The sequence below is a fragment of the Hevea brasiliensis genome, chromosome 9, assembly GCF_030052815.1.
Source record: "Hevea brasiliensis isolate MT/VB/25A 57/8 chromosome 9, ASM3005281v1, whole genome shotgun sequence".
Classification (NCBI taxonomy): Eukaryota; Viridiplantae; Streptophyta; class Magnoliopsida; order Malpighiales; family Euphorbiaceae; genus Hevea; species Hevea brasiliensis.
Window position 1 is genome coordinate 12,481,512 of NC_079501.1, and position 27,457 is coordinate 12,508,968.

Consider the following 27,457-nt stretch of genomic DNA (forward strand, 5'->3'; position numbering starts at 1 on the left):
TACACAGGGAACTGGAATTGCTAAGCGCAATTGCAATAGCGATAGCGATTCCACTGCTCCGAACAGTAACAAGAATAGACAGCCCACCGCCATCGAGCTCTCTGCAACCCTTTCTTCTTTCAAATTTTGATACCTTCATAACTATTTCTCAGATATGGATTTCCAAGTTGTTGTCTTAGCTGGTGGCACCACAAAGAAACTGGTTCCTCTTGTTTCTAAGGTTATTCTTCTTTTCAACAAAAACTAAAGAAACCCCTTGAATTTTCTTGCAATCAATAGCTAATTATTGTTTTCATTTCGTTTTCTTTTTTCTCTATGAATGCAGGAGGTCCCAAAAGCGCTGCTTCCGGTGGCCAACCGGCCTGTTCTCTCTTATGTTTTGGAGCAATTGGAACTCAGCAATCTCAAGGATCTTATTGTGGTATGATTCGTTTTCACGTAATATTATTTGCCATCCTAATTATCTGTATTTGTGTTCCTGTCTTTCTGAGAAAAAAAAAAAAGAATAATGGAACGGATCGGAAAAAGAAGAGAAACGCATATAAAGGAATCATAAACTTTAAAGTTCGCTTCTTGGGATATTCATAATTTTAAAACCAAGTAAAAGTTCGCTTCTTTAGGATTTGAAAGTAAATTGACAACATATTTGAACTTGTGTACTCGTAGTTTCATTATAGTTTAGGATTTTTACTTTTTAGGGTTGCTTATTCGCCTTTTATGTGTATCTTGTTGACTAGGTGGTTGAAGGGCAAGATGCAGCTCTTCTTGTTGGTGCTTGGATATCAGGTGCTTATGTTGATCGATTACACGTTGAGGTACTTAATGTTATTCTCATGCAATGAATCATTACGCATTGATAATAGATTCTACGGTCTAGAATGGTTGATTGAATAATCTTTTAGTTTTTACCAAACAACCAGTAACAAACTTGTTGGAATATGAAGTGATTATTAGGTTAAAACATGTTAGAGATGCAGCTTAACTTTATGCAATAAGCTAACCAAGTGACCCAACAACATACTATTACTGCTATGCACAAATTGATGGTGAAGGAATTTTCTTGTACTTATACATCATTGTTTTGGTCCAACTCCTAATGAAAACAAAGTAAATGAAATTGATATTGAAGTCTCAAGATTGAAAATTGAGAAAGTGCAGCAGTGGTGCTAAATCAATTATTTAATCATTGTAAGTTCTTTGTGCCAACTTTTATTTTGTTAAAAATCTTAAGTTCTGTATTCTCCTTAAAAAATGCATTATCAATGTAATTAGTGCAATTATCAGAAAAGATGATGCCTCATTGTAGGGTTCATCTTATGAAATCATCCCTATGTAATAATTGTTTTTTTGTAATTGAAAATTTCAATATGGGATGTTGTTTGACTATATCTGTGTCATCTGTAAAATCTAAGTTACGTAAACTATGTATTGGTGTCTACTTTTAGCACTGAGTGGTGATTATTGAAAAAAAAAATCTCTTCATCCACATAGTAAAATCTAGTTTTCTGGTTTTTTCCCCATAATATAATTCTGGAAAATTTCGCTGGGGTTGCGGGAGGTGACAACTATTATAAAAATTTCGTCACACCTCATGATATGGATTCAAATGATATAAACGTTGGGGCGTCCTCTACTTAAAACGCGCTACATCTAAGCCCGGGTGTAGTTAGAAATATGCAAGGGTGTAGGGCATTCACCGAAAGCGACGCGCCATGCTGGCGCCCTTGTGTGTTGTTAAATGAGTAAGGGTTCCTACATCATAAACGGGTGTGGGTAAAGAAGTTAGTCCATAGGACAGACAGTGGAACAAAATACAAGATAGGCATAGAGAACAACAGAAGATATTATAGAAGGAGACCAATTAGGAAGGAACAGGATAGGAGGAGAATCAGGGTTGGTACTTGAAATGTTGGATCGCTTACAAGAAAATTAATGGAACTTGTGGATACCTTGGAAAGAAGAAGGGTGAAAATTGTTTGCATTCAGGAGACTAAATGGGTAGGAGAGAAAAGCAAGGAAGTGGGTTATTCAGGGTATAAACTGTGGTTTACCGGAAAGGAGAGGAACAAAGAACGGAATGGGCATAATCATAGATAGGACATTGAAAAATACTGTAATAGCTGTAAAAAGAGTAGGAGATAGAATTATACTAGTAAAGCTAGTACTAGAAGGAGAAACAATAAATGTAGTTAGTGCTTATGCCCCCACAAATAGAACTAGATAGTGAGAGTAAACAAAAATTTTGGGAAGATATGGATGATCTAATGCAAAGCATACCGAATAAAGAGAATGTTTTCATCGGTGGAGATTTGAATGGACATGTAGGAAGTGATATGCAAAGTTATGAGAATGTTCATGGAGGTTTTGGTTTTGGCAACCGAAATGAGGAGGGAAAAAACATCCTGGATTTTGCTATGGCATACGACCTAATATTAGCAAATGCCTACTTTATAAAAAGAGAGTCACATTTAGTGACTTTTAAAAGTGGGCAACATAGAAGCCAAATTGACTTCTTCTTAACCAGGAAGATGAATAAAGCTCTATGTAAGGATTGCAAGGTCATTCCAGGAGAGACTTTAACAAGTTAACATCGGTTAATGGTCTTGGATGTCAAGTTTAGGAACAATTCAAGTAAGGTTAGAAGAAATAGTGTAGCTCGAACAAAGTGGTGGGAGTTGAAAGAAGTAAAGCAAGTGAAGTTCAAAAATGAGCTTCTCGAGTCCGAAGCATGAAAGCTAGATGTGGAGGCCAATGATATGTGGATACAGATGGCATCAAAGATTAGAGAAGTAGCTAGAAAAGTACTTGGAGAGCCTAGAGGACATGGACCATACTCAAAAGAGAGATGGTGGTGGAATGAGGAAGTACAAAAGGCAGTGAAGAGAAAGAGAGAATGGTGTAAGAAATTACCTAAGTGTGATAATAATGAGGCATATGAACAGTACAAGATAGCAAAGAAAGAGGCAAAAAAGGTGGTTAGTCAGGCAAGAGCGCAGGCCTTTGAAAAGTTATATGAGAAACTTGAAACTAAAGAAGGGGAGAAAGATATTTATAAATTAGCAAGGAGGAGAGAGAGGAAATGTCAAGATCTTAATCAAGTTAGGTGCATTAAGGATAAAGAAAGAAAAATGTTAGTGAAAGATGAGGACATTAAAGAAAGATGGAGAAATTATTTTAATGATCTCTTTAACAATAGTCAAAGTGGTAATATTGTGAATATAGAATACAAAGCAATAGAAAAGAATGTGAATTATACTAGAAGGATTAGATCTTTAGAAGTAAAGGAGGCACTTAAGAGAATGAAAGTGGGTAAAGCTTGTCAACCCGATGGAATACCAATTGAAGTGTGGAAGTATTTGGGAGATATGGGAGTGGCATGGTTAACTAAATTGTTTAATAAGATTCTAAACTCAAAGAAAATGCCCGAGAAATGGAGGAAGAGTATTTTAGTTCCTATTTTTAAAAATAAGGGAGATATACAGGGATAAATTTCAATAACTATTCCTGACTTATATAGTTGTAACACTACAGTCCTTAAACTTTAAAACGTAACATAAAACCCCCTAAACTTTCAAATTTTGCACAGTAAAATCCCTTTAACTTTCAATTACTGATTTTCCAGTTGAAAACTGATGTGAACAGCTCCCGCATGGCTCTTAATCAACATTTCTCTCTCCTCTTTTATTCAAATTGTAAAATTATTCTCTCTGCACCTAAAAAATTATTCTGTTTACAGTGAGAAAAATGATTCAATTTACACATAACTTGAGAGAGAAAAGAGAAATATTGATTAAGCTTTACGCTAGAACTGTTCAGATCAGTGTCTAACTGAAAAATCGACAATTAGAGGTTAGAGGAGTTTTACTGTGCAAATTTAAAAGTTGAAGGGGTTTTATGTTACATTTTTAAGTTGAAGGACTATAATCTTATATTAGATAAGTTCAGGGACAGTTGTCAAAATTTGTCCAGACATACAGAGTTGCTTAAACTATAGGAGAATTAAACTTATGAGCCATACTATGAAGTTGTAGGAGAAAGTTGTAGAACATCGACTACGTCATGACACTTCTATCTCTGCCAATCAATTTGGCTTCATGCCCGGTTGTTTAACTATGGAAGCGATCTTTCTCATTAGAAGCTTGATGGAGAAATATAGAGATGTGAAGAAAGGTTTACACATGGTTTTTATCGATTTAGAGAAGACTTATGATAGTATTCCAAGAGGTGTCTTATGAAGAGTGTTAGAACAAAGGAGGGTATCTATTAGGTACATACAAGTGTTGAAAGATATGTATGAAGGAGCCACTACTATTGTGCGCATAATGGGAGGGGACACAAGAGATTTTCCTATCTCAATTGGATTACACTAAGGTTCAGCTGTAAGCCCTTACCTTTTTACATTAGTTTTAGATGAATTGATGAAACATATACAAAAGAGTATCCCTTGGTGCATAATGTTTGCAGATGATACAGTTGTGATAGACGAGAAGCGAGAAGGAGTCAATAGAAAGTTAGAGTTTTGGAGAAATACTCTAGAGTCAAAGGGTTTTAAGTTAAGTAGAACGGAGGCTCCAGTTAGACAAGTAGAGCACATCAGGTTAGAGGATAGAAAGAAAAGAAGGGGTAAACCTAAACTGACTTAGAGGATAGCAGTACAACATGACCTGGAAGCATTACATATATCCGAGGATTTAACCCAAAATCGTTTAGAATTGAGAAAGAGAATCCATACAGCCGACCTTAAATTCTTGGGATAAAAGCTTAGTTGAGTTGAGTTGAGAATATAATTTTGGAAACTTATGATTATGATTACTACAGGTAAAAGCTGAAGGCAGAGTAAAGATAAAATTAATTCATTATATCTAAAATGATTTCTTTCTCAGAGAACAGATATTTTCTTGTATTTATTTTTCTCATGGAACAAAATATATAATTTGGATTTTTGATCACCAAATTTCATTAATTTTTAATTCGAGAACCGGGAGTCAATGACAGCATGGGCTGAGTACTTTGTAACTGAGGAAACTGATGTAATTAATTTTGTATCATCTTCCTGTGAAAGTTCTTAGTTTATATAAATTCACTAATGGGGTAGTTCATCTTAGACATGTTTTCTTTGGCTTGCTAGTCGTTAGTAGATTTGATTTCAGGCAGAATAGTATAACTGGAACTTTATGAATTTAGATTTGGTCTTGAAGCATTTACAAATTTCGTAAATATCATCTCCTTTCCCCCAATTGATGGGTATTGTTTGCAGCTAGGATTTATCCCTACCTCAATCAATATGGCCCCTGTCCTTTACATCTTATCATTTGAACTGTTGAGCTAAGATGATTGCCCTAGACGATAGGAAGCACTTGTTATGCTGGCTTGTCCATGTCTTGAATGATTTAGTGAGGCTCTAATTTATGCAAATTCTTTATAAAGTCTCGTTTTCTGCTTTCTAGGCTAATATGGCCATTACAACTTATCATCTGCACCCTATTGGAAGACGTAGCTGTTTTACTTTTACATTTTTTGTTGTCTTTGTGCCTTACTTCACTTCAGGCTTCAACTTCTGCTGCTTCACTTCACATTGTTTGTGTGGAATGTTCAGCTAGAATGGGAAAAGTTGATACAAGTGATTATAGGACTATGCATAGTTTACTTGTACCCACTTTTGTCTCTTGCATGTGCAGTATTTCTACATGATATTCCTATGGACAAGGAAAATGGAACTAATAGATTTAGTATCATCTCCCATACAGCAAGATTTCTAGTTAGAATTTTTGAATCTTAATTCAAACATGGTTTTAAGGAAAAGATATAAAAAATTAAAAAGGGTGGTTGGAATATGCCCTGTGAAGGTAGCTATTCTGAATCCTTTACCAATTGTAAGTAGTATGGGTACTGCATAGCTTATATAATTTTTTGGATGGTGATTACATTTGATCCTTCTTACTCATTTTATATTTGGTCACCAATCTTCCTACAGTTTGACAAAGTTGATATCCCTTTCTTGTTTTAGGGTATATCCCAACCTCTTTTTACTTTTTTAATTTTTGGCTAAATGTCTTCGTGCTTATTTGGTTCTTAGGCTTGTTTGTGCTACTAATAGTAAGAAATGTTAATCTAGAACTAAGATTAATCTTAACTGAACTGAGATATAAATATAGAACATCTTTTATAGCGTGTCTTGCTAATGGTGAATGGTTGATGCCGTTCAAAAATGTTGTTGAGTAATTTTCAGAAATCTCAGCACTGTTGTTTAAGCATGCTTGAACATCTTATTTGCAATAGAAAGGTTAGCCTTTTCACTTTATTAAACTGAAAGCAGAAACGCATTGGTCTTCTTGACCATTGGCCACTTGAATATTGATGTGTTTAGGGATTCTTAGTTTGTTGCTGGAGGCCATATGAAAACTACTACAATTTATTTTATGCAGTTCGCATTATTCTCCAAGAGTAAGAAAAGGTCTTCCATTATTCTGCATCTTTGAATTCTTGTGTATGGTGTGATACTATTCTTATCTTAATTTAGTTCTCTGCTGAAAAAAATTAGAATTGAAACAAGCTATATAACTCTGCAGGTTGCTGCAGTTCCAGAAGATGTTGGAACCGCTGGTGCTCTTCGGGCTATTGCGCACCATTTGACTGCAAAGGACATTTTGGTTAGCGCTCAAGTTTTTTTATGGTGTTTGGGTTCTCGAGAATCTGAACAATTTTTTATTTACAGCCATTGGTGTTTCATCTTTCTACAGGTTGTGACTGGTGATCTTGTTTCTGATGTTCCTCCTGGTGCAGTTGCCGCTGCTCACAGACGGCATGATGCAGTGGTGACTACAATGCTCTGTTCTGCTCCTGTTGGTGGACCTGCTGAATCAGGGTCCTCTGCTGGAAAGGACAAAATAAAGAAACCAAGACGATACAATATCATTGGGCTGGACCCTGCAAAGCAGTTTTTATTACATATAGCAACAGGTTGGTATCTTAAGTTGATGTTGTTGGAGATACTTTATCTGTTGATTATGTGTCATCTTGGAGCATCTTGCAGGAGCTGAAGTTGAGAAAGATATTCGAATTCAGAAGAGTATTCTTCGTGCAGTGGGGCAGGTAATGGAAGGTCATTTGCCTCTCTCATCTTGTTATTTAGTAAACATTTACCCGCAGCTAACAACTGGTGGGCATCTGGTAACCTTAATACAAGATACTGAATTGAATGGTGTCTCCAAACCAAATGCTTAATGCTTCATCAGTTATCAGTTCAAATAGAGTTTACAAGCGTCTTTGGAAATGTTTCCTTGACTCTTACATGTTACTGGCTAAGAAAAATTCTCATGTATGGAATGGAATTTATTGTACCCTTTCCTTGTGGTATTCAAATCTGCTGCTTTTGTCTTAATGTCTATGCATTAGGAAGTATTGAAGTCCAGCAACTTGTATGCTTGAATCATAATGTTTGTTACTTGCACCTGTTTTCTCTACAATTCTTCATTCTAGTGCACTAATAGTTTGTTATTTTTAATAAAAGTGATGTATCTATGGAGGCACAAATATAAATGTATGCTCATTAGATGAGAATGTATTTAGAAAATTTGTTTGCTTTGTAATCTTATTATTCTTTTTTTAATTACATTTTTCATTAGATGGAAATACGAACTGATCTAATGGATGCTCATATGTATGCGTTCAAGAGGTTTGTCTTTTTCACACGTCTCGTCTTCCAAGATTTCTTTTTATCTGGTTTCCGTAATCCTCATCTTTCTTGTTGATGTCTTTCAGGTCTGTTCTGCAAAAAATTTTAGAAGAGAAGGATAACTTTCAAAGCTTAAAACAGGATGTGCTGCCTTATCTTGTTCGGAGCCAGCTGGTTGGTCTAATTAAGTCTGTTACATTTTTTGAGGTACTTGTATGGTTATATAAATCTTAAAGTGTTTTAAATTGTTTAATGGACATCAGAGATCAGAGATGTTACTAAATGGTGTATCGCAAGCAGAAGAAAAAGGAAATGTGAAGGTTGGTTCCCAGGACAACCATGTAGTGGTATCTCAAATACTGGCCAATGCTTCTACACAGAGCTTTCATGAACTTTATGCATCGGGTCATAATGGTTCTGCTTCTGTTCGAAGAATTCATAAATGCTGTGCTTATATTGCAAGCAACAACAAGTACTGTGCACGCTTAAATTCTATTCAAGCATTCAGTGATATAAACAGAGATGTGAGTTTATGTAGTTGAAGCTCTTCCATGGTATTTTATATTTATCTCCTGGTTAAGCACTTGATTGAGTTGAAATTTGTATTCAATTTTTAAATCAGGTCATAGGTGAGGCAAATCATCTGTCTGGCTATTCTTTCTCTACTTGTAACAACATCATCCATCCTTCAGCACAGCTTGGATCAAAAACTACTGTGAGTACAATGCTTCACAAAAACAATCTTGCTTCTAAATTGACTTAAAACTAATTTCAGTAATGATACTCTACTCTAGGATTAGGAATTTGGTATAATACATTTGTTTAATGTGAAGGTTTGGTTTGTAATTGTTTGCTGATTTTTCAACCCCGCAAGTGCATGGATCGCTAACAAGTAATAGAGTAGTGAGTAAAGTATCATCCCATGAGGAATTTAGTTAGTAAGTATCAAAATACACAGCAATTCTGACTGTTTAGGCTACCGAATATAGATGGAGAGGGAATCAAATCTATTTTGGATGCTGAAAATAAATTTTGAATAAAACTATCTGTTAAAGTAATTCCAGAATTAAGATTTCACACTATAACCTTACTATGGATTTTAATCTTGTCTATTTATCGGATTGAGAATCTTTGCTTTGATGGAAATTAATCATAAGATATCCTAGGTCCTCTCTCAAGGCACCTAAGGTGTGTTTCAACTAGGATCAAACCCTACTTTCGTTGGTGATTAATCCTAATAAAAACCCTTTAAGATCTATGATTAATTATGGAACTCCGTGAAGGATTTCAACCTATCTTTAGGTCAGATTTCCTAAGTTCAATATTCTGATTTTCCAACACTAACCTTCACCTTTCTGTCCTTCAATTAGTATCTTACCTCATGTCTAAGTGGGTACGCATAGCATGCATTAAGAACATATAATATTAAATCAAAGAACAAAACTCAAGTCCAATATATAAAACTCAATATTGATCCATAATAACGATTACAAACGCTACTCTCCTAATTTCATAATAAAAGAATTACTCACTCATGGTGAGTTTAACAAAGATAATGAAAATAAAATGAAAGAACATGAAAAGTCTGCTTAAAGAAATAGAACAAAAGAATCGAATAGGATTTTCTGTAGCTTTGAACTTGTGTAACTTTGGCTGAAGATTTTCCTTTTGTGATGATGCTCTTATTCTCCAAGACGGATGTGAAGAGTATGTGTGTGAAAAAATATCAAAAGCTCTCTGTTTTTTGATCCCCCCTTTTGTGCTTTCTGCTGCTTCTATTTATATTGAATGATCTAGTGTTAGGTTTTTAGAGTCCCCAAGGCATCAGGAGTCTCTTCTCTTTGCAGAGGAGCTGAAACCCTAATTAGGAAATTTGCTGTCGGCTGATATGCGGCCCGTGTGTCACTACATGGCCCAGGGCTGTGTAACTTACTGGAGCTTGAATGGTTGCATATTGTATTGGCACAGGAGATTACATGGGAGCATTGCTAGTTACATGGGTCCAATTACACGGCTCGTGTTCTTTTATTCTTTAGAGAATTCTTCAAGCTTGGCCCGGCAGAGATTTACACGAGTCTCCATAGTTTACACGGGTCGTGGTATACAGCCCGTGTACTGTGTTCTTCTTTGGCTCTTTAGCTTTCTCCTGGTAGTAGATTACACGGGTCTGTGGTTTTGCTTATACGACCCGTGTAAAGTGTATCGGCAACACTTCTCTTTCCTTTGATCTTTCCAAGCTTTATTCTTTACTCCTATGCCTTGGAACTTCTACCAAACACCTGAAAACATACAGAAAACATAGAACTTAGAGCTTGGCAATGGAATTTATAAAAGTTGATGAAGTCAATGATTATGCATGAGATTACTTATCTAAATGCTATGAAACAATATACAAATGTAATTAAAAATATCTATATAATACAAGTGCATCAAATACTTCCAAACTCAAGCTTTTGCCTGTCCTCAAACAAATTGAAAACTTTTTTAGAATATTTTTTAGGGGAAAAACTCAGAAACATAACTATAAACTCAAGATGCAAATAATTGAACTCCTTCAACCTTCATACGAACTCCCTTCCTTCAAGGCATAAGGTCTTCAATAGTTGTCTGCTCAAAGCTTCACTCCTTTCGTGGGGTTTCGAATAACTACTCCTCTATGCAAGGCTATTTATAAGTCACAAATAATCTGTTTATGAGAATAGACTTAAGAAATATTTACTCCCCCAAATATGCCTCTTTTTGAAGATTATTGGTGAATTTGAATTAGTTCCAATTCCATAGGTACATCTCAATTCCCTATCTCTACTAATGTAGCACATACTTTCAAAAGATCTAAAGGTTTTTAGAAGGGTTGTAATAGGGTCAATGGATGATAATTTGGTTACCAATGAAGGGTTTTAAGGAATGCAAATTTGAGGTTAGCTTTCATGCACAAGGTCTTAAGTATACCAAGTTTATTCTGTTAATTTTTTGCGTGGGGAAGAAGGGTTTATAGTGCCAAGCATACTGTCATGATTTTTATTTTTGGGACTCTCTCTGTCTCTTTTTTTTTTTTAATTTTTTTTATTTTTTTATATATATATATATGTCCCTTTTGTCCTCTCCCCCAAACTCATTTCTTTTGTTGGGTTGGAAAGACAAGTTTTTCCTTGATTTTAATTGTACACTTGCACTCTTCTTGATATTACATCTTCTCCTCACGTTTTCTTTTACATTTGATATACTTATCCTTTGTACACTAGACTTCCTCAGAAGGGTGAGGTGAGTGTTTAGGCTAGGGGTTAGGTAAATATGTGTGGGTAAACAAGGAAAATTATACAGGTGGAAATATAGGCTTAAGTTGGCTGTAAGAGGTATATTGTAACTAAGGGTGGCTTAAGGCTTAATGGGGTTAAATGAAAGAATGCCTTAATCATCTCTTTTTCAAACATATGCTAGGATTTCGCCTCGATAGGTCTAAAAGACATGTTCTAGAGCTAGTGAGGCATTTTTATGGTTGTTTGTATTTCAAAATTTTTTTTTTCTGATTTTGCAAGTTCAATGTGACAAATTAATAGTTATGAAGGGGTTTAACTAGTCTAACTCTACTAAGGTGGTTACGTTTTTTCAAAGACAACAAATTAAAGCCTTTTTGCCTATCCAGATACATTCATTCCTCAATCCCATGGAGTCCAATTATTAGCTTATTAATATTTGTGGTTACAATTCTAAGTTTAAAAATATTTCAAAAGTTCAAAAGTTCAAAATTTGCAAAATTTTCTGAATTTTTGATACATAAGTATAATACGGATATAATTAAGCAATGCAATGAAATGCAATGAATGAAGTGCATGAAATGCATCTGTACCCTCAAATTCAAATCTGACATTGTCCTCAATGGCAACATAATATGCAAAATTAAGATATAGCACACAAAATAATGAGAAAGCATATTATGTATTAAGAATTGAAAGTTTGGACAAAAAGCAAGTAATAGAGACCTATAAGCACAGTTTAGAACTAAGGCATATAAATTTTACATGAAAGAGCCTATCCTAAAGCCCTAACTCTAGAAAGTCTCTGATGGTGATGATAGTCCTTCTCCATCGAGTCTCTCCATTATCATGTCAAGCTTGTTGTGGACCTCTTGGAGGCTATCCTCGAGCGCTTGCATCCTGTTGTTTATGGTGGTATTCATACGTTGAAGGTATGCAAGGACGGGGTTTGCCGGTGGTGGTGTGTAGGGAGGTAGTCGAGCGGGGGACTCGTGGTGGAGTGGCTCTTGGGCTTCCTTCTATGCCTGTGATGGCTCACTAGGGTCTTCTTGTGCTTCTTCCCGCCTGGGGATGACGTTCCCTTTGGCATCGATCAGGAAGCAGGTGTTCCCAACTTTCTTACATATCCCCATGGATATGCATATGGTTTAATCAATTCTAGCGATGCCAGGGATGGAGCGCAGCTTGTGATGGCCTGGGACAAATCCGAAGTGAAGTGCTATGGTAGTGATGAGCCCGTCGAGTATTATGTGGCTTGTTGGCTGGTAAGATTTTCGGCGAAGGTGGTTGCATAGGAAGAAACCTGTGCTACTATGCTGCCCAGTGACCATACACCAAAGAAAGAAGAGCTCATTGGCGTTTACAACGCTTAAGTTGTCATCGCGGCCCATGATGGTGTGGGCGACTAGTCGGTGCATGTACCGTAAAGCAGGGCTGGTGATTCTGGAGGATTTGGACTTGCTGGAGTTACAAACGTCGATGTTCGGAGCAATGGAGCGCTAGAAATCCACGCTGTTGTAGATCATCCTATTTTGCGGGATCTCCTGGAATCCGGCGCTGTCAAAGCCGAACACCGAGTTGAACTCATTCATGTTCATCACTCGATCAATGTCAAGTAGTCGAAATTCGATCCTCCCCCGATCCTCTCGATCTGTGGGCCATAAGGTGGCCTTGAAACTGCTAAGGAACTCCAGAGTGGTGTCCTGGTAGGCGAAAAATTGGAGTTGGGTGAATTTAGTCCACCCAATGCTGTCGAGCAGTCCATCAATTTCCTTGCGTAGGCCAAGTTGCTCCAACAACCCGAAATCCATATACTTGGTGGAGATAATCCTCCTGTTGTTAAGCTGCGCACATAAGTCTCGGTGGGTGGAATCGCGGAATGTCCAGGCCAGTGTTATCAAGGCGAAAGGCGACACTAAGGCGATAGAGCATTCTATTGCCTTAGGCGAGAGGCGAGAGGCGAGGCGAGGCGAGGGCCTTTTTGAAGCGAGGCGCCATAACCTTAATTGTTTAAATTATATATATATATATATATATATACTTTTAAATAGTTGATAAGTAAAAAAACATATTAAAAAGAAAAAAAAATATGATTTACACTATGTTTATATCTAAAATAAGAGAAATTGAAAATAGTGCATACCTGTATTTCCAGCTTAAGTATAAGATACAAGTGAAAGTATGAGACTGTAAAATTAAAATATATAGCATAAGTAAAAACACACATAATAATAAGAGATGTTAAAAAAAGAAATAGTTCATACCTGAATTTTCAGCAGATGTATATGATAAAAGTGACGCTATAAAATTATACATAATAAATAAAAAATTAGAAATAAGTCATAAGTCACATAATAGAAAATATAAATTATAGAAGTTCAGACATTAATACATAAAAATAAGTTGTAAGTCATAATAAACAAAATGCAATAAGTACATAAAAAACTTATAACTAAAACTACTCATCATCAAGATTTCCAAAATCATCTTCATTTTCAACAACGGCCATCACAAATTCTTCTTCCTCTTCATCATCATCAACTTGCGAAGAGGATGCACCTGTCATTGCACGAGGCCTTCGAAATGATGGAGTTTCAATTGGTGGTGTTGATCTTGCAGCCGTTCTCGATTCATAACGAGATTCAGAAACTCCAGCTGCTCTACGAACATCACCCCAGGTCAATACGTCATTCATGAAAACAAGAGAATCATCATCATCATCATCCCCATAACCTTTTTCTAATTCACCAAGCAACCATTCATTACTGTCATCAATATTTGCCAAATCAATAGGTGTTGTGATATCCCCAAAAGTGTGTCGGTGTAGCAACGCTCTATTGTACTTCACATATACCAAATTGTCCAAGCGTTCTTGAAATAGCCGATTTCTTTTCTTACTATGAAGCTGTCATTTATTTTACAGTAACAAATAAGTTAAACTTCAAACTCAAAAGGCTCAAGATAAAATAACAAATTAAGAAATCTATATATATATATATATTACTTACATGCTCAAATACACTCCAATTTCTTTCGCAACCACTTGCACTACATGTGAGACTCAGAACCTTTACAGCAAACTTTTGTAGGTTTGGAGTTGAAGAACCATATGTTTTCCACCAAGCAGCTATTAAAATATAGAACCAATGATTGTTAAATTCATGATATAAATTAATAAATGAGCAAAATGAAAAATTAATAAGAATTAAATTAATAACCTGGAGATTTGGTTGTTCTTCCTCTAATAGCTGAAGGAAAACCAAAGGTCCCTGCAGCTGCCTTGTATTTCTCAATTTCATCAAGAATCATATCAACTTTTGCTGAATTTTTTTCCATTTTATGAATGCATGAAAGCAATCCTGTATTGACCTCTTCATCAGATTCAATTCTCATCTTATTTGGATAAAAAAATTCAGGATTCAAAAAGTATCCGGTAGCATGCAAAGGACGATGCAATTGAAGTGACCATCTCGCATCAATAATCTCAAAAATGCTCTTGTATTTCTCTTCATTGCCATTGAGTGAGTTGGCAATGGCTTCTTTAGCCCTATCCATGGCTTCATAAATATATCCCATAGCTGGTTTTTTTTCATTATCAACAAGTCGAAGCACACGAACAAGAGGACCGGAAACCTTAAGAGCATAAACAACATGATTCCAGAAGGCAGGACTCAAAACCGTCCTTTCACACTTTTTGCCTTTCACCTCTTTAGCCCATTTACTAGTTGTCCAACTTTCCGAAGTAAACATTTTTCTAATGTTGGCTTTCTGAAGATGAATCCTTCCCAGTGTAATAAAAGCAGTAGCAAATCTAGTTTGCCCTGGCCTTAGCAATTCTACTCCATTAGTAAACTTCCGCAACATATTTAGAACTCCTGAAGAGCTATATGTGAAACCAGTAAGCTCAACAGCTTTGCGGAATGTTTCTTTGAAAACACGGATCTTAAAGATATCCTCCAACATCAAATCTATACAATGAGCTGCACATGGAGTCCAGTATAGATGAGAAAAATTTGCTTCCAATATTCTCCCTGTCATAAACAAGTAGAAAAATTCATTCCATTAATAATAAAAATAAAATGATATTTTTTTTAGTAATATAAAAAATTAAATAAAAATTTTACCTGCTGCAACATTATTTGATGCATTATCTGTAGCAACTTGAACTACTTTTTCAGGACCAATTTCCATCAATTCTTTCTCAATCAAACTAGCTAACAATGCCGCTGTCTTTGATTCATCACTTGCATCAACTGATTTAATAAATACACTTCCCTTTGGACTATTAGCCAAGAAATTAATCAAGGTTCTCCCTTTTCTATCCGTCCATCCATCACACATCAATGTACATCCATAATTTTCCCATTCTTCTTTATGAGACTCGAGAAGATCATTTATGATTTGCACTTCTTTGTTAAGTAACCGAACTCTAACCTCATGAAAACTTGGAGGTTTCATTTCTTTCCCATAATTTCCAATTGCTCGAATCATTTCCCCAAAGCTATCATAATTCACAGCATTAAAAGCTATTCCCACATCATACATCCATCGTGCTATGGCAACACAAGCACGCTCCCTTAACTCCTTTTTAGCTGGACTATTTTCATCAATGGTAGTTTGCCTCATATTTTTTCCCAAAACAGCAGGTCTAGGGGAAAAATAACAGTCAATAGGCCCTCTACTACTTTGTGGTGGTAAAACTTTTGGTTTTTTAAAAGCACTAGTACCTGTAACTTCCAGTACTTGCCTTCTTCTTTCACTGCCAATTTCTTGCATCAACTCTTCCTCTTCCTCATTTTCATCTAATCCCAGTGCTTCAACATCATCAAATTCAGGTGGTCTTTCCATATTCATAATTGATTTTTGCTCTCTTTTTTTAGCAATGAATTCCTGCATTTGATTCCTTACATCTTCTGGACATTTTGGACACCGAATTACATTTTTGTAACCTCCAGCAAGATGTTGCTTGATTCTATTAATTCCTCCTTTGTAAACTTTCATACAGTACATGCATTGAAGATCATTGGTATTGTTTTCACTAACTTGAATTACATGTGCCCATCCTGGGTCCGTTCTTCTACTACTAGCAGAAGATCCAGATGTATTATTCTTATCACCCATTTATAATCTAACAAAAAAATTAACAAGAATAAAAAATAAATTAATTAACAACAAATTAACAATATCCAATATAAATTAAATAAGTAATTAACAAGAATAATAAATAAAAAGTAAAACAGTAAACTAATTAACAACAAATTAACAATGCCCATACAAATTAAACAATTAATTAATAAGAACAAAAAGTAAAATCATAAATTAACAATGCCTATATAAATTAAACAATTAATTAATAAGAACAAAAAGTAAAATCATCAAATTAATAATAAATTAATAATACCATATAAAATAAACAACTAATGTCTAATTAACAAGACAAAAGTAAAACTAATTAATCTAACAACTAATTAACAATAATAAGAAGTAAAAAGTAAACTAATTAACAACAAAGTAATAATGTCCATATAAATTACACAATTACTTACTAGGAACAAAAAGAAAAATAATCAAATTAACAATAAATTAATAATATCCATATAAAATAAACATCTAATATCTAATTAAAAAGAAAAAAGTAAAATTAATCAAATTAAAACTAATTAATAATAATAAGTAAAAGGTAAACTAATTAATAATAAATTAACAATACCCATATAAATTAAATAATTAATTAACAATAATAAGAAGATAAAAAATTAAATTAACAATAAATTAATAATACCTATATAAAATAAATAATTAATTAATAAATAATGTCTAATTAATAAGGTAAAAAGTAAAACTAATCAAATTAACAAGAATAACAAATAAAAATTAAACTAAATACCAACAAATCAACAATACCCATATTAATTAATCAACTAATTAAACAAGAATACAAATTAAAATAATCAATTCACCAATACCCATAAAATTTAAATAATTAATTAATAAAAATAAAATAATTAAATTAACAAATAAATAAATAATTAATAATAACTAATTAATTAAAAGGAGGAGAAGGAAAAAAAAATAAAAAGGGACGTGAGATCAGAAGGAGCAGAGCAGGAAAGAAATAAGGAGAGGACAGAAAAAAAAAAAGAAAAAAAAAGAAAAAATAAAAAACAGAGCAGAAGGGACGTGAGATCAACAGAGGGACGTGAGATCAGAAGGAGCAGAGCAGGAAAGAAATAAGGAGAGGACAGAAAAAAAAAAAAAAGAAAAAAAAAGAAAAAATAAAAAACAGAGCAGAAGGGACGTGAGATCAACAGAGGAGAGCAGCGTGAGATCAACAGAGGAGAGCAGCGTGAGATCGACAGTGGAGAGGGAGAGAAAAAAAAAATAAAAAAAGGGACGTGAGAGAGATCGAAGCAGCGCAGCAGGAAAGAAAAAAAAAAGGATCTGAGAGAGAGATCGAACAGAGGTGGAGATTGGAGAGGGAGAAAAAAAAAAAAAAAAGAAAGGGACGTAACAGAGAGAGAGATCGAAGCGGAAGAAGAAGAAGAAGAAGAAGAAGAAGAAGAAGAAGAGAGAGAGAGAGAGAGAGAGAGAGAGAGAGAGCGTACCTGTTGTCGTCGTGAAGTCGAGGTTGAGCCGTTGAGGAGAAAAGCGTCTTCGTGAGGTTGAGAAGAAAAGGGTCTCTGCTGGTGGAATGGCTGACGGTACGCAGATAAATTTATTGATTTTTTAATTTAAAAAAAAAAAAACACTTTACCGTTGCTGTGAAGAGGCGTCGCCTCTCGCCTGCGTCGCCTCTCGCCTCTCCGGCAGGAGGCGTCGCCTCCTCCAAGCCGAGCCAGGCGTTCCAGTCGAGGCGACAGAGGGACGCCTGGCGCCTCACCTGGGCGCCTCGCTCGCCTTTGATAACACTGGTCCAGGCGATGGAGAAATTGGGTTGTGCTGGATGTGGAGGTTGAGGTTGAGGTTGTGGTTGTGGTGCGGCTTGTGGTTGTGGGACTGGCCTTGTTCTTGGGCGCTGGGGTGATGGCTGAGGTGGTGAGGGTGAAGAGTCTCCTCCTTGCCTTGAGGAAGAGCCCATTCTTCTTGCTGGTCTCTTAGCAGGTGCCATTGGTGATTTTGGGAGGAGAAAAGGCTAGGGTTTTGTGAGGGAAGAGGAGATTTGAGAGGTCTTTAAGGAGAAGGAGGCTTGGAGAGGAAGAGTCTTTGAGTGGGAGGGAGTTTAAAGGTGTTAGGAGAATTTAAAGGGTCGTTGTGACCCTTTGTTTAGCGCGTTTCGCGCCCAGGTATCGCACCTGCGATATGATTCATGGAGCGTGTATCACTACACAAGTTCCGATCTTTAGACCCGTGTAACCTTCTGTCCAGAATTTTCCTTTTCTGCCAAGTTACATGGCCCGTGTACTTTCGTTTAGGAACTTCCTGCCCGAAAGTTGCTTTGCTAGCTAAGTTACACGGTTCGTGTAAATGTGATTTGGGACCCGTGTAACTCTCTCCCTCAAACTTAAAATTTCTCTCTCCATTGTCGAAGCACACACCGTGTAACGTTACACGGGGTCAACCCGTGTAAGTTTCTGGAGCTTGTGCCGGTGTGGTTCCGGGGTTCCAGAAGGTTACACGGTGCGTGTAGAACTATATACACGGCTCGTGTATAGTTCTAGCTTTCCAGTTCTCTTTGTATGAAAGTTTTATGCTAAGGTTTTCCTACCACTATGAATGAAATGAATGTAAAAATTAGCAACAGAGTTACTTCCTCGGTTTTATGCAGTCTTCTTTTGTGTGGTTTTGACTTGACGTCTCCTCTCTTCCCTTGCCTTCGGTTCCTTGCTTTTGCAGGATTGTGAATTGGGGTACCTACGAAATAAAACACGAACAAACATAAAACAAGAATAAAATAAAAACTAAAATAAAGGAAATTTAGAAATTTTGGGTTGCCTCACAAAGAGCGTTTGTTTATAGTCTTTAGCTTGACTTTTCTTTCATTGTTCACGGTCTGTTTGGAGGGTTGTCGAAGGTGCAGTTGGCTCCTCTCTCTATGGGTTCTCCCTGAAAATATGGCTTCAGCATTTGCCCATTTACTTTAAGTGCGCTTGAGGTTTCGCTCCAAATCTCTACAGCTCCATGCGGGAAGACTTGCATAACCTTAAAGGGCCCGGGTCATCTCGACTTCAGCTTCCCTGGAAAAAGTTTGAAGAGCAAGACAAGGTCTCCTTCTTTTATTTCTTTTCTTGCTATGCGTCTATCATGCCATCTTTTGATATTGTCCTTGAAGATCATGGCATTCTTATGTGTATTCTGCCTGATTTCGTCCAACTCATTTAGTTGTAGGAGTCTTTTTTCACCAGTAGCTTTGAGGTCAAAATTCATGGTCTGAATTGTGCAGTAGGCTTTGTGTTCAAGTTCGACAGGGAGGTGACATGATTTCTCATAAACCAGCCGAAAGGGTGTTGTTCCGATTAGAGTTTTACATGCAGTGCAGTATGCCTACAATGCATTCTCTAACTTCACAGACCAATCCTTCCTTGAGCGGTTTATTGTTTTCTCTAGGATACGTTTCAGCTCCCTGTTTGAAATTTGTACTTGACCACTAGTTTGAGGACGATAAGGTGTGGCCATCTTGTGAGTCACTCCATACTTTTTCAATAGTATTTCAAATTATTGGTTGTAGAAGTGACTTCCTTCATCACTGATTATTGCTCGTGGTGTGCCAAATCTCGTAAAGATGTTCTTAAGGAATTTTGTGACCACTCTGGCATCATTGGTTGGTGTGGCTATTGCTTCTATCCATTTTGATACATAATCAACACCAACTAGAATATACTTGTTTCCAAAGGAAGATGGAAATGGACCCATGAAGTTTATCTCCCACACATCAAATAGCTCTATTTCAAGTATACCATGCAGTGGCATTTCATTCCTTCTTGAGATGTTTTCTATTCTTTGGCATTGATCACAAGCTAGCACGAAGGATCTCACATCCTTAAATAGATTAGGCCAATAGAATCCTGCTTGCAAAACCTTAGCTGCTGTCTTTGTGGTGCCAAAATGTCCTCCATATGGTGATGAATGGTAATGCTGAAGAATGTTCTTTATATCTTCATTCGGTATGCATCGTCTTATCAACCCGTCATTACATCTCTTATACAGCAGAGGTTCTTCCCATGTGTAGTATCTCACGTCATGCAAGAATTTCTTCCTTTGTTGGTAAGACATGTTGGGTGGCAAAACTCTGCATACAAGAAAATTCACAAAATTAGTATACCATGGGGTTTGGGATAAGGCTAATAGGTATTTATCTGGGAATGAGTTATCTATTGGCAGCTCTTCAGCTTCTTCTAAGTCCTCTTGTCTCAACCTTGAAAGGTGATCAACTACCACATTCTCGGTCCCCCTCTTATCCTTTATTTCAAGGTCAAATTCCTGAAGGAGTAAGATCCATAGAATCAACCTTGGCTTTGCTTCCTTTTTGTTCAAAAGGTACCTGATAGCAGCATGGTCAATGTATACAATGACTTTTGATCCAAGAAGATAGGATCTGAATTTGTCGATTGCAAACACTACTGTTAAGAATTCCTTTTCTGTGGTAGCGTAGTTGATTTGCGCATCATCAAGTGTTCTGCTGGCATAGTAAATGGCATGATTTCAAATGGTAGCTCCCAATCAGGTGGTTGCATAATGGGTACTGAGATTAAGGCCTCTTTTATCCTGTTGAAAGAAGCAAGGCAATTTTCATTATAATCAAAGGAAACATCTTGACTTAATAAATTAGTAAGTGGCTTAGCTATTTTGGAGAATTCTTTAATGAATCTTCTGTAGAAGCCTGCATGTTCTAAAAAGCTTCGCACTCCTTTGATTGATGTTGGTGGTGGCATCTTTTTAATGATTTCAATTTTTGCCCTGTCAACTTCAATCCCTCTTTCTGATATCAGATGGCCAAGAGCTATGCCCTCCCTTATCATGAAGTGACATTTTTCCCAATTCAGAACCAGGTTCGATTCTTCACATCTTTGCAATACTTTGGACAAGTTAGTTAAGCAATCATCAAAAGTAGTTCCATAGAAAGAAAAATCATCCATAAAAACTTCTATGATATTTTCAATATAATCGGAAAAAATGGCCATCATGCATTTTTGAAAAGTAGCAGAGGCATTACAAAGATCAAAAGGCGGATATGCAAAGGTTTCATAAGGGCATGTGAATGTGGTCTTTTCTTGATTTTCTGGGTGAATAGGAATTTGAAAAAATCCTGAATACCCATATAGATAACAAAAGTAGGAATGTTTTACTAGCATTTTCAGCATTTGGTCTATGAAATGGAGAGGAAAATAGTCTTTTCTGGTGGTACTATTCAACTTCCTATAATCTATGTACATGCGCTAACTAGTGACTACCCTAGTAGGAATTAGTTTATTATTTGCATTTTGAACGATAGTTGTCCCACCATTCTTAGGCACTACATGTACTAGATTAACTCATTTACTATCAGAAATTGGGTATATAATATCTGCATCTAATAGTTTCAGGATTTCTTTTTTAACTACCTTTTCATGTTTGAGTTAAGCCTTCTTTGGTGTTCAATGGTGGGTTTGTTGTTTTCCTCTATAGATATCCTATGCATGCAAATTGAAGGATTAATTCCTTTCAGGTCTTCTATTTTGTACCCTATAGCCTTGCTATGGGTCCTAAGTACTTTTAACAATTTTTTCTCTTCTATTTCAGATAGGCTAGCATTAATAATAATAGGATATTTAGAGTTTGAGTCAAAAAATGCGTACCTTAGTGAGGAGGGGAGAGGATTAAGTTCTACCTGTTTAGTGTTGTCCTCCGGTTTGCTTTTGGGTTGTTTCTCCTTTAGTTCCTCCACCTTGAAAGCTTGAGCTAAGTGTATGGGTGGATTAGTTGCTAAAGATTGTGCACAAGCTGCAATTTCTGTGTTCTCATTATCTGCTGCTGTGTGGCTGTGCACAATGCATGCTTCAAGAGGATTTTCAGGATGTGTTTTATGACATTTCTCTTCAACTTGCTTGTCAATTATATTAACCTTAAAGCATTCATCAGGTTCAAGTTTGTGCTTCATCGTGTTGAACAGGTTGAATTCCACCTCTTCATCTCCTACCTTGAGAGTTAACCGCTCATTTTTAACATCTATGATAGCTCCGGCGGTTTCCAAGAAAGGCCTTCCTAGGATGATAGGAATTTGGACATCCTCCATTTCTAAGACAACAAAATTAACTGGGATGAAGAATTTTTCCACTTTGATGGAGATGTTTTTTAGAATGCCCACAGAGTATTTGACAGATCGGTTAGCCAGTTGCATCGAAATTATTGTAGGTTTAAGCTCTCCTATCTCCAGCTTTTGATATACTGATAAGGGCATTAGACTCACACTCGCTCCGAGATCACAGAGGGCATTGTCTATATTCATGTCACCTATAAGACAAAGTATGGAGAAGTTTCCTGGATCCTTGAGTTTTGGTGGCAGCTTATTTTGCAATATGGCACTGCATTCCTCTGTAAGAGCAACAGTCTCATAGTCTTCCAGTTTTCTTTTCTTTGAAAGAATCTCTTTAAGGAACTTAGTGTAGGATGACATCTAAGAAAGTACTTCTGTGAAAGAAATGTTAATGTAGAGCTTTTTCAAAACTTTTAGAAACTTTTCAAACTGCTTGTCCAATTTGGCTTTCTGGAATCTCTGAGGAAAAGGTAGAGGAGGCTGATATAGCTCTGGTAGTTTCTTTTTCTTCTTGGCTTCCTCTTCCTGGTCCTTTTTGACTTCTTCCTTTTTCTTCTCTGTTCGGTTTTCAGATTTATCAGGGGTTTTCTTGGTTGATTTTTCTTCTGACGGTTCTAAAACTCTTCCACTTCTCAATGTAACTGCCTTACAATGCTCATTTGGGTTCATCTCCAGTTGACTGGGCAGTTACCAGTAGTCTTGCTTGAAGAACCTACCTGCTGAGTAATTTGATTTTCAAGCATCTTATTGTGGGTGGCAAGTTGGTCCATTCTGGAAGCTAGCTGCTTGATCATTTCATTCTGCTGTTGTTGGGCTGCTAGGAAGCCTTTCATCATGGATTCCATAGTCAACTTCAGTTCAGTTTGTTGAGGTTGAGTTGGTGGTGGTGGCTGTGCAAAATTTTGCTCTCTGTTTTGAAATCCCGGGGATGCTAGTGGTCTATACCCTTGCTGCTTATTCATGGGCTGACTCTGCGAGTTGGACCATGAGAAATTGAGGTGGTTCCTCCATCCAGGGTTGTAAGTATTTGAATATGGGTTGTTGAGCTGCCTCTGGTTAAAGTTTCATCCATTATTCACATAGTTCATTTGTTCTGTGGAGGATTTGTTGAAGTTGTTACATTCCGAAGTCATATATCCTCCTCCACAGCTGTCGCAGTGTTGGTTGCTTGGTCCAACAGCGTTGGTTTGCATTCTGTCAAGCCTCTTCGTGAGCTGGTCAAACTGGGCATTTATCATGCTTAGGGGCATCCACTTCCAGGATCCCTACTGCCCTCCTTGTATTTCCCATTTCATTTGACCACTCGTAGTTGTGATACGCGATCCTCTCTAGAAGTTCAAGTGCTTGTGTTACTGTTTTCTCCATTAGGTCACCTTCTGTAGCTGAATCTACTGTGCTCCTTGTAGAGGGCAATAGCCTATTATAAAAATTCTGAATTATGAGCCAATCTTCTATGTCATGGTGTGGAGATTCTCTATGCAGGTTTTTATACCTCTCCCATGCGTCATAGAGTGATTCACCTTCCTTTTGCCTGAAGGTGTTGAGTTCTACCCTCAACTTTGCAGTTTTTGTAGGTGGGAAATACCTTGCCAGAAAAGCTTGTGAGAGGTCTTCCTAAGTGGTGAATGTTCCAGCTGGTTAAGAAAGTAACCACTTCCTTGCTCTGTCTCGAAGGGAGAATGGAAATGCTCTGAGTCTTATAGCTTGATCAGATGCTCCATTCATCTTGAATGTGTCACATAGGGTAAGAAAGCACTAGAGGTGGTAATGTGGATCTTCTATTGGTGAACCCTCAAACTGGGTTTGTTGAATCATCTGGAGCCATGCCGGTTTTAATTCAAAATTGTTGGCCTCCACTGCAGGTCTTGTAACACTGGGCTCGAATCCTTGTATAGATGAAGCTCCGTATTCCCTCAAGAGTCTTAGCCTTTTATTGTTGTTGGCCATGATTGGAGTTTCTAGATTTCCTTGATCTTGTTCTTGGTGTTTCCTTTCTCTCTTGATGGCTCTTAGAGTTCTATTTATCTCGGGATTCAAGTCCAAAACTTCCTTCTCTGGCTTTGTTCTGGTCATACACCAAACCAAATACCTGAGAGAAAATAAAAGAATTAATTAAGTAAATTTAAACAATAATAATAAATGCCTAAATAAGCTAAAGTGTCTATCGCCTAATATTGCTAAAAATAAATTTCCTGGCAACGGCGCTAAAAACTTATTTGCTGGTTTTTCAACCTCGCAAGTGCACGGATCGCTAACAAGTAATAGAGTAGTAAGTAAAGTATCATCCCACAAGGAATTTTGTTAGCAAGTACCAAACTACACAGTAATTCTGACTGTTTAGGCTGCTGAATATAGATGGAGGGTGAATCAAATCTATTTTCGATGCTGAAAATAAATTTTGAATAAAACTATCTATTATTTCAGAATTAAGATTTCACACTGTAACCTTACTATGGATTTTAATCTTGTCTATTAATCGAATTGAGAATCGTTGCTTTGATGGAAATTAATCCTAAGATATCCTAGGTTCTCTCTCAAGGCATCTAAGGTGTGTTTCAACTAGGATCAAACTCTACTTTTGTTGGTGATTAATCCTAATAAAAATCCTTTAAGATTTATGATTAATTATGGAACTTCACGAAGGATTTCAGCCTATCTCTAGGTCAGATTTCCTAAGTTCAATATTCTGATTTTCTAACACTAACCTTCACCTTTCAGTCTTTCAATTAGTATCTTACCTTATGTCTAAGTGGGTACCAACATATAGCATACATTAAGAACACAAAATATTAAATCAAAGAACAAAACTCAAGTCTAATAAATAAAACTCAATATTGATCCATAATAACGATTACAAGCGTTACTCTCTTAATTTCAGAATAAATGAATTACTCACTCATGGTGAGTTTATCAAACATAATGAAAATAAAATGAAAGAACATAAAACGTCTGCTTAAAGAAATAGAACAAAAGAACCGAAGAGGATTTTCTGCAACTTTGAACTTATGGAACTTCGACTGAAGATTTCCCTTTTGTGCTGATGCTCTTATTCTCCAAGACGGCTGTGAAGAGTATGTGTGTGAAAAAATATCAAAATCTCTCTGTTTTTCGATTCCCCCTTTTGTGCTTTCTGTTGCTTCTATTTATATTGAATGATCTAGGGTTAGATTTTTAGAGTTCCCAAGGCATCAGGAGTCTCTTCTCTTTGCAGAAACTGGAGCTAGAACCCTAATAAGGAAACTGGTTGTCGGCTGATACACGACTCGTGCGTCACTACACAGCCCTGGGCTGTGTAACTTACTGGAACTTGAATGGTTGCATATTGTGTTGGCACAGGAGATTACACGGGGCATTGCTAGTTACACGGGTTCGATTACACGGCTCGTGTTCTTTTGTTCTTCAGAGAATTCTTCAAGCTTGGCCCGGCAGAGACTTACACGGGTTTTCATAGTTTACACGGGTCGTGGTACACGGCCTGTGTATTGTGTTTCTTCTTTGGCTCTTTAGCTTTCTCCTGGCAATAGGTTATACGAGTCTATGGTTTTGCTTGCATGACTCATGTAAAGTGTATCAGCAACACTTCTCTTTTCTTTGATCTTTCCAAGCTTTCTTCTTTACTCCTATGTCTTGGAATTTCTTCCAAACACCTGGAAAACTTGGCCCGGCAGAGACTTACACGGGTCTCCATAGTTTACACGGGTCGTAGTACATGGCCCATGTACTGTGTTTCTTCTTTGGCTCTTTAGTTTTTTCCTAGTAGTAGGTTATACGGGTTTGTGGTTTTGCTTACATGACTTATGTAAAGTGTATCAGCAACACTTCTCTTTCCTTTGATCTTTCCAAGCTTTCTTCTTTACTCCGATGCCTTGGAACTTCTTCCAAACACCTAGAAACATACAGAAAGCATAGAACTTAGAGCTTGATATTGGAATTTACAAAAATTGATGAAATCAATGATTATGCATGAGATTACTCATCTAAATGCTATGAAATAATATACAAATGTACTTAAAAATATCTATATAATACAAATGCATCAGTAATGGCATGTTGATTTCATAGGTTTTTTACGTCCCCACTTACTAATCCAAGAATTTAATCTTTGTATTTATAAAGTAGTTTTATGTTTGCAGGTGGGGCCTCATTGTATGTTAGGGGAAGGTTCACAAATGGGTGATAAATGCAGTGTGAAACGGTCTGTAATTGGTCGTCACTGCCGGATAGGTTCTAATGTGAAGGTATTATGATTTTTCTGTTGTTAATGTGAAGAACAAACACTGTAAATTCAGAAAAGGAAAATGACATTTAAAGCTTTTATTTTTATTTTGTTATTGCAGGTTGTTAATTCAGTTATCATGAACCATGTTACCATTGGAGATGGTTGTTCCATCCAAGGTTCTGTGATTTGCAGCAATGTACATCTCCAAGAGCGAGTTGGGCTGAAAGATTGTCAGGTAATCTCTCTTCTCCAACCCACCGTAAAAATGTATGCACTCCAGTGCACACTTTCATGTGCCTTCTCCTTGCTTTTCATGCCAGGTTGGAGCAGGTTTTGTGGTTACTGCAGGCTGTGAGTACAAGGGAGAGTCCTTGGCCAGAAAAGAGAAATGAATAAATAGGGGGTGTCCCTTGCTAGAAACAGAAATGGAAATCTCAAGAATTAATTACAATTTTGTACCATGATCATCATAGGTTTGGTGTGAATTTTTCTGTAACAGCTACCATTGAATGGTAGATCAGAGCTATGGCAAGGAAAGGGAAATCCTAAACTCAACAAGTGTATCATCCAGCTTTTATTTTATTTTATTTTATTTTTGGGTTGGGAGCTGGGGGAGGGAGGGGGAGGGGGTGATTATTTTTGGTTGTGCTGCATGCATCCCATGTATTTTTAATGACTGAATTACAATAGATTAGGTTCATTTTTGTCATATCATTTGTAAAAGATGCTCAAATTTTACTGGTTCTTGAATGGAAATGCGTTCATCATTCGTAAAGCATGTTGGTTATAGTTGCTTGTCTGTTGGTACCATAACCCCTTCGAGGGTTGGTATTAACTCCAATTCATCCATTCTAGAGACAAATGTAATTGGTTTCAAATAAAAGTTGCAGGGTTTATCAGAGTGAAAGATTGCTTCATTTGCAATCCTTAAAAACATTCGAACAAGTCGTTATTTCATACCCGGAAAGTATTCAAACAGGTTTCCTACGAGTCACAAAAACCAACCATTTGCCTTTGCTCTATCCTGTTTGCGTTAATTTACTGTAAAATGGATTAAAATGAGGCTCATTTGTTAATAG

General features: G+C 36.6%; 2 protein-coding genes across 3 annotated transcripts; one reads left to right on the forward strand and one right to left on the reverse strand.

Annotated features, from left to right (window-relative positions):
- The first annotated feature begins 9 nt into the window (after window positions 1-9).
- On the forward strand, window positions 10-27,153 carry LOC110653329 (uncharacterized). The gene is made up of 13 exons (XM_021808913.2): window positions 10-220; window positions 326-421; window positions 738-815; window positions 6,570-6,650; window positions 6,741-6,960; window positions 7,034-7,092; window positions 7,626-7,675; window positions 7,762-7,849; window positions 7,939-8,199; window positions 8,298-8,390; window positions 26,293-26,397; window positions 26,497-26,613; window positions 26,699-27,153. Exons 1-13 carry the CDS (start codon window positions 155-157, stop codon window positions 26,768-26,770), a joined length of 1,386 nt encoding a protein of 461 aa, XP_021664605.2. The 5' UTR covers window positions 10-154; the 3' UTR covers window positions 26,771-27,153.
- LOC110660352 (uncharacterized) lies at window positions 13,268-17,822 on the reverse strand. Of its 2 annotated transcripts, XM_058152932.1 has the most exons (5): window positions 17,535-17,822; window positions 15,054-16,057; window positions 14,148-14,960; window positions 13,938-14,056; window positions 13,268-13,834 (listed from the first exon to the last, which is right to left on the reverse strand). In XM_058152932.1, the coding sequence occupies exons 2-5, from the start codon at window positions 16,048-16,050 to the stop codon at window positions 13,388-13,390; spliced, it is 2,376 nt and encodes a 791-aa protein (XP_058008915.1). In that variant the 5' UTR covers window positions 16,051-16,057; window positions 17,535-17,822; the 3' UTR covers window positions 13,268-13,387. The 2 variants fall into 2 exon arrangements, with proteins under 2 accessions (XP_058008915.1, XP_058008916.1); XM_058152933.1 differs by lacking the exon at window positions 17,535-17,822 and having other exon boundaries at window positions 13,783-13,826; window positions 15,054-16,138.
- Window positions 27,154-27,457: the final 304 nt, after the last annotated feature.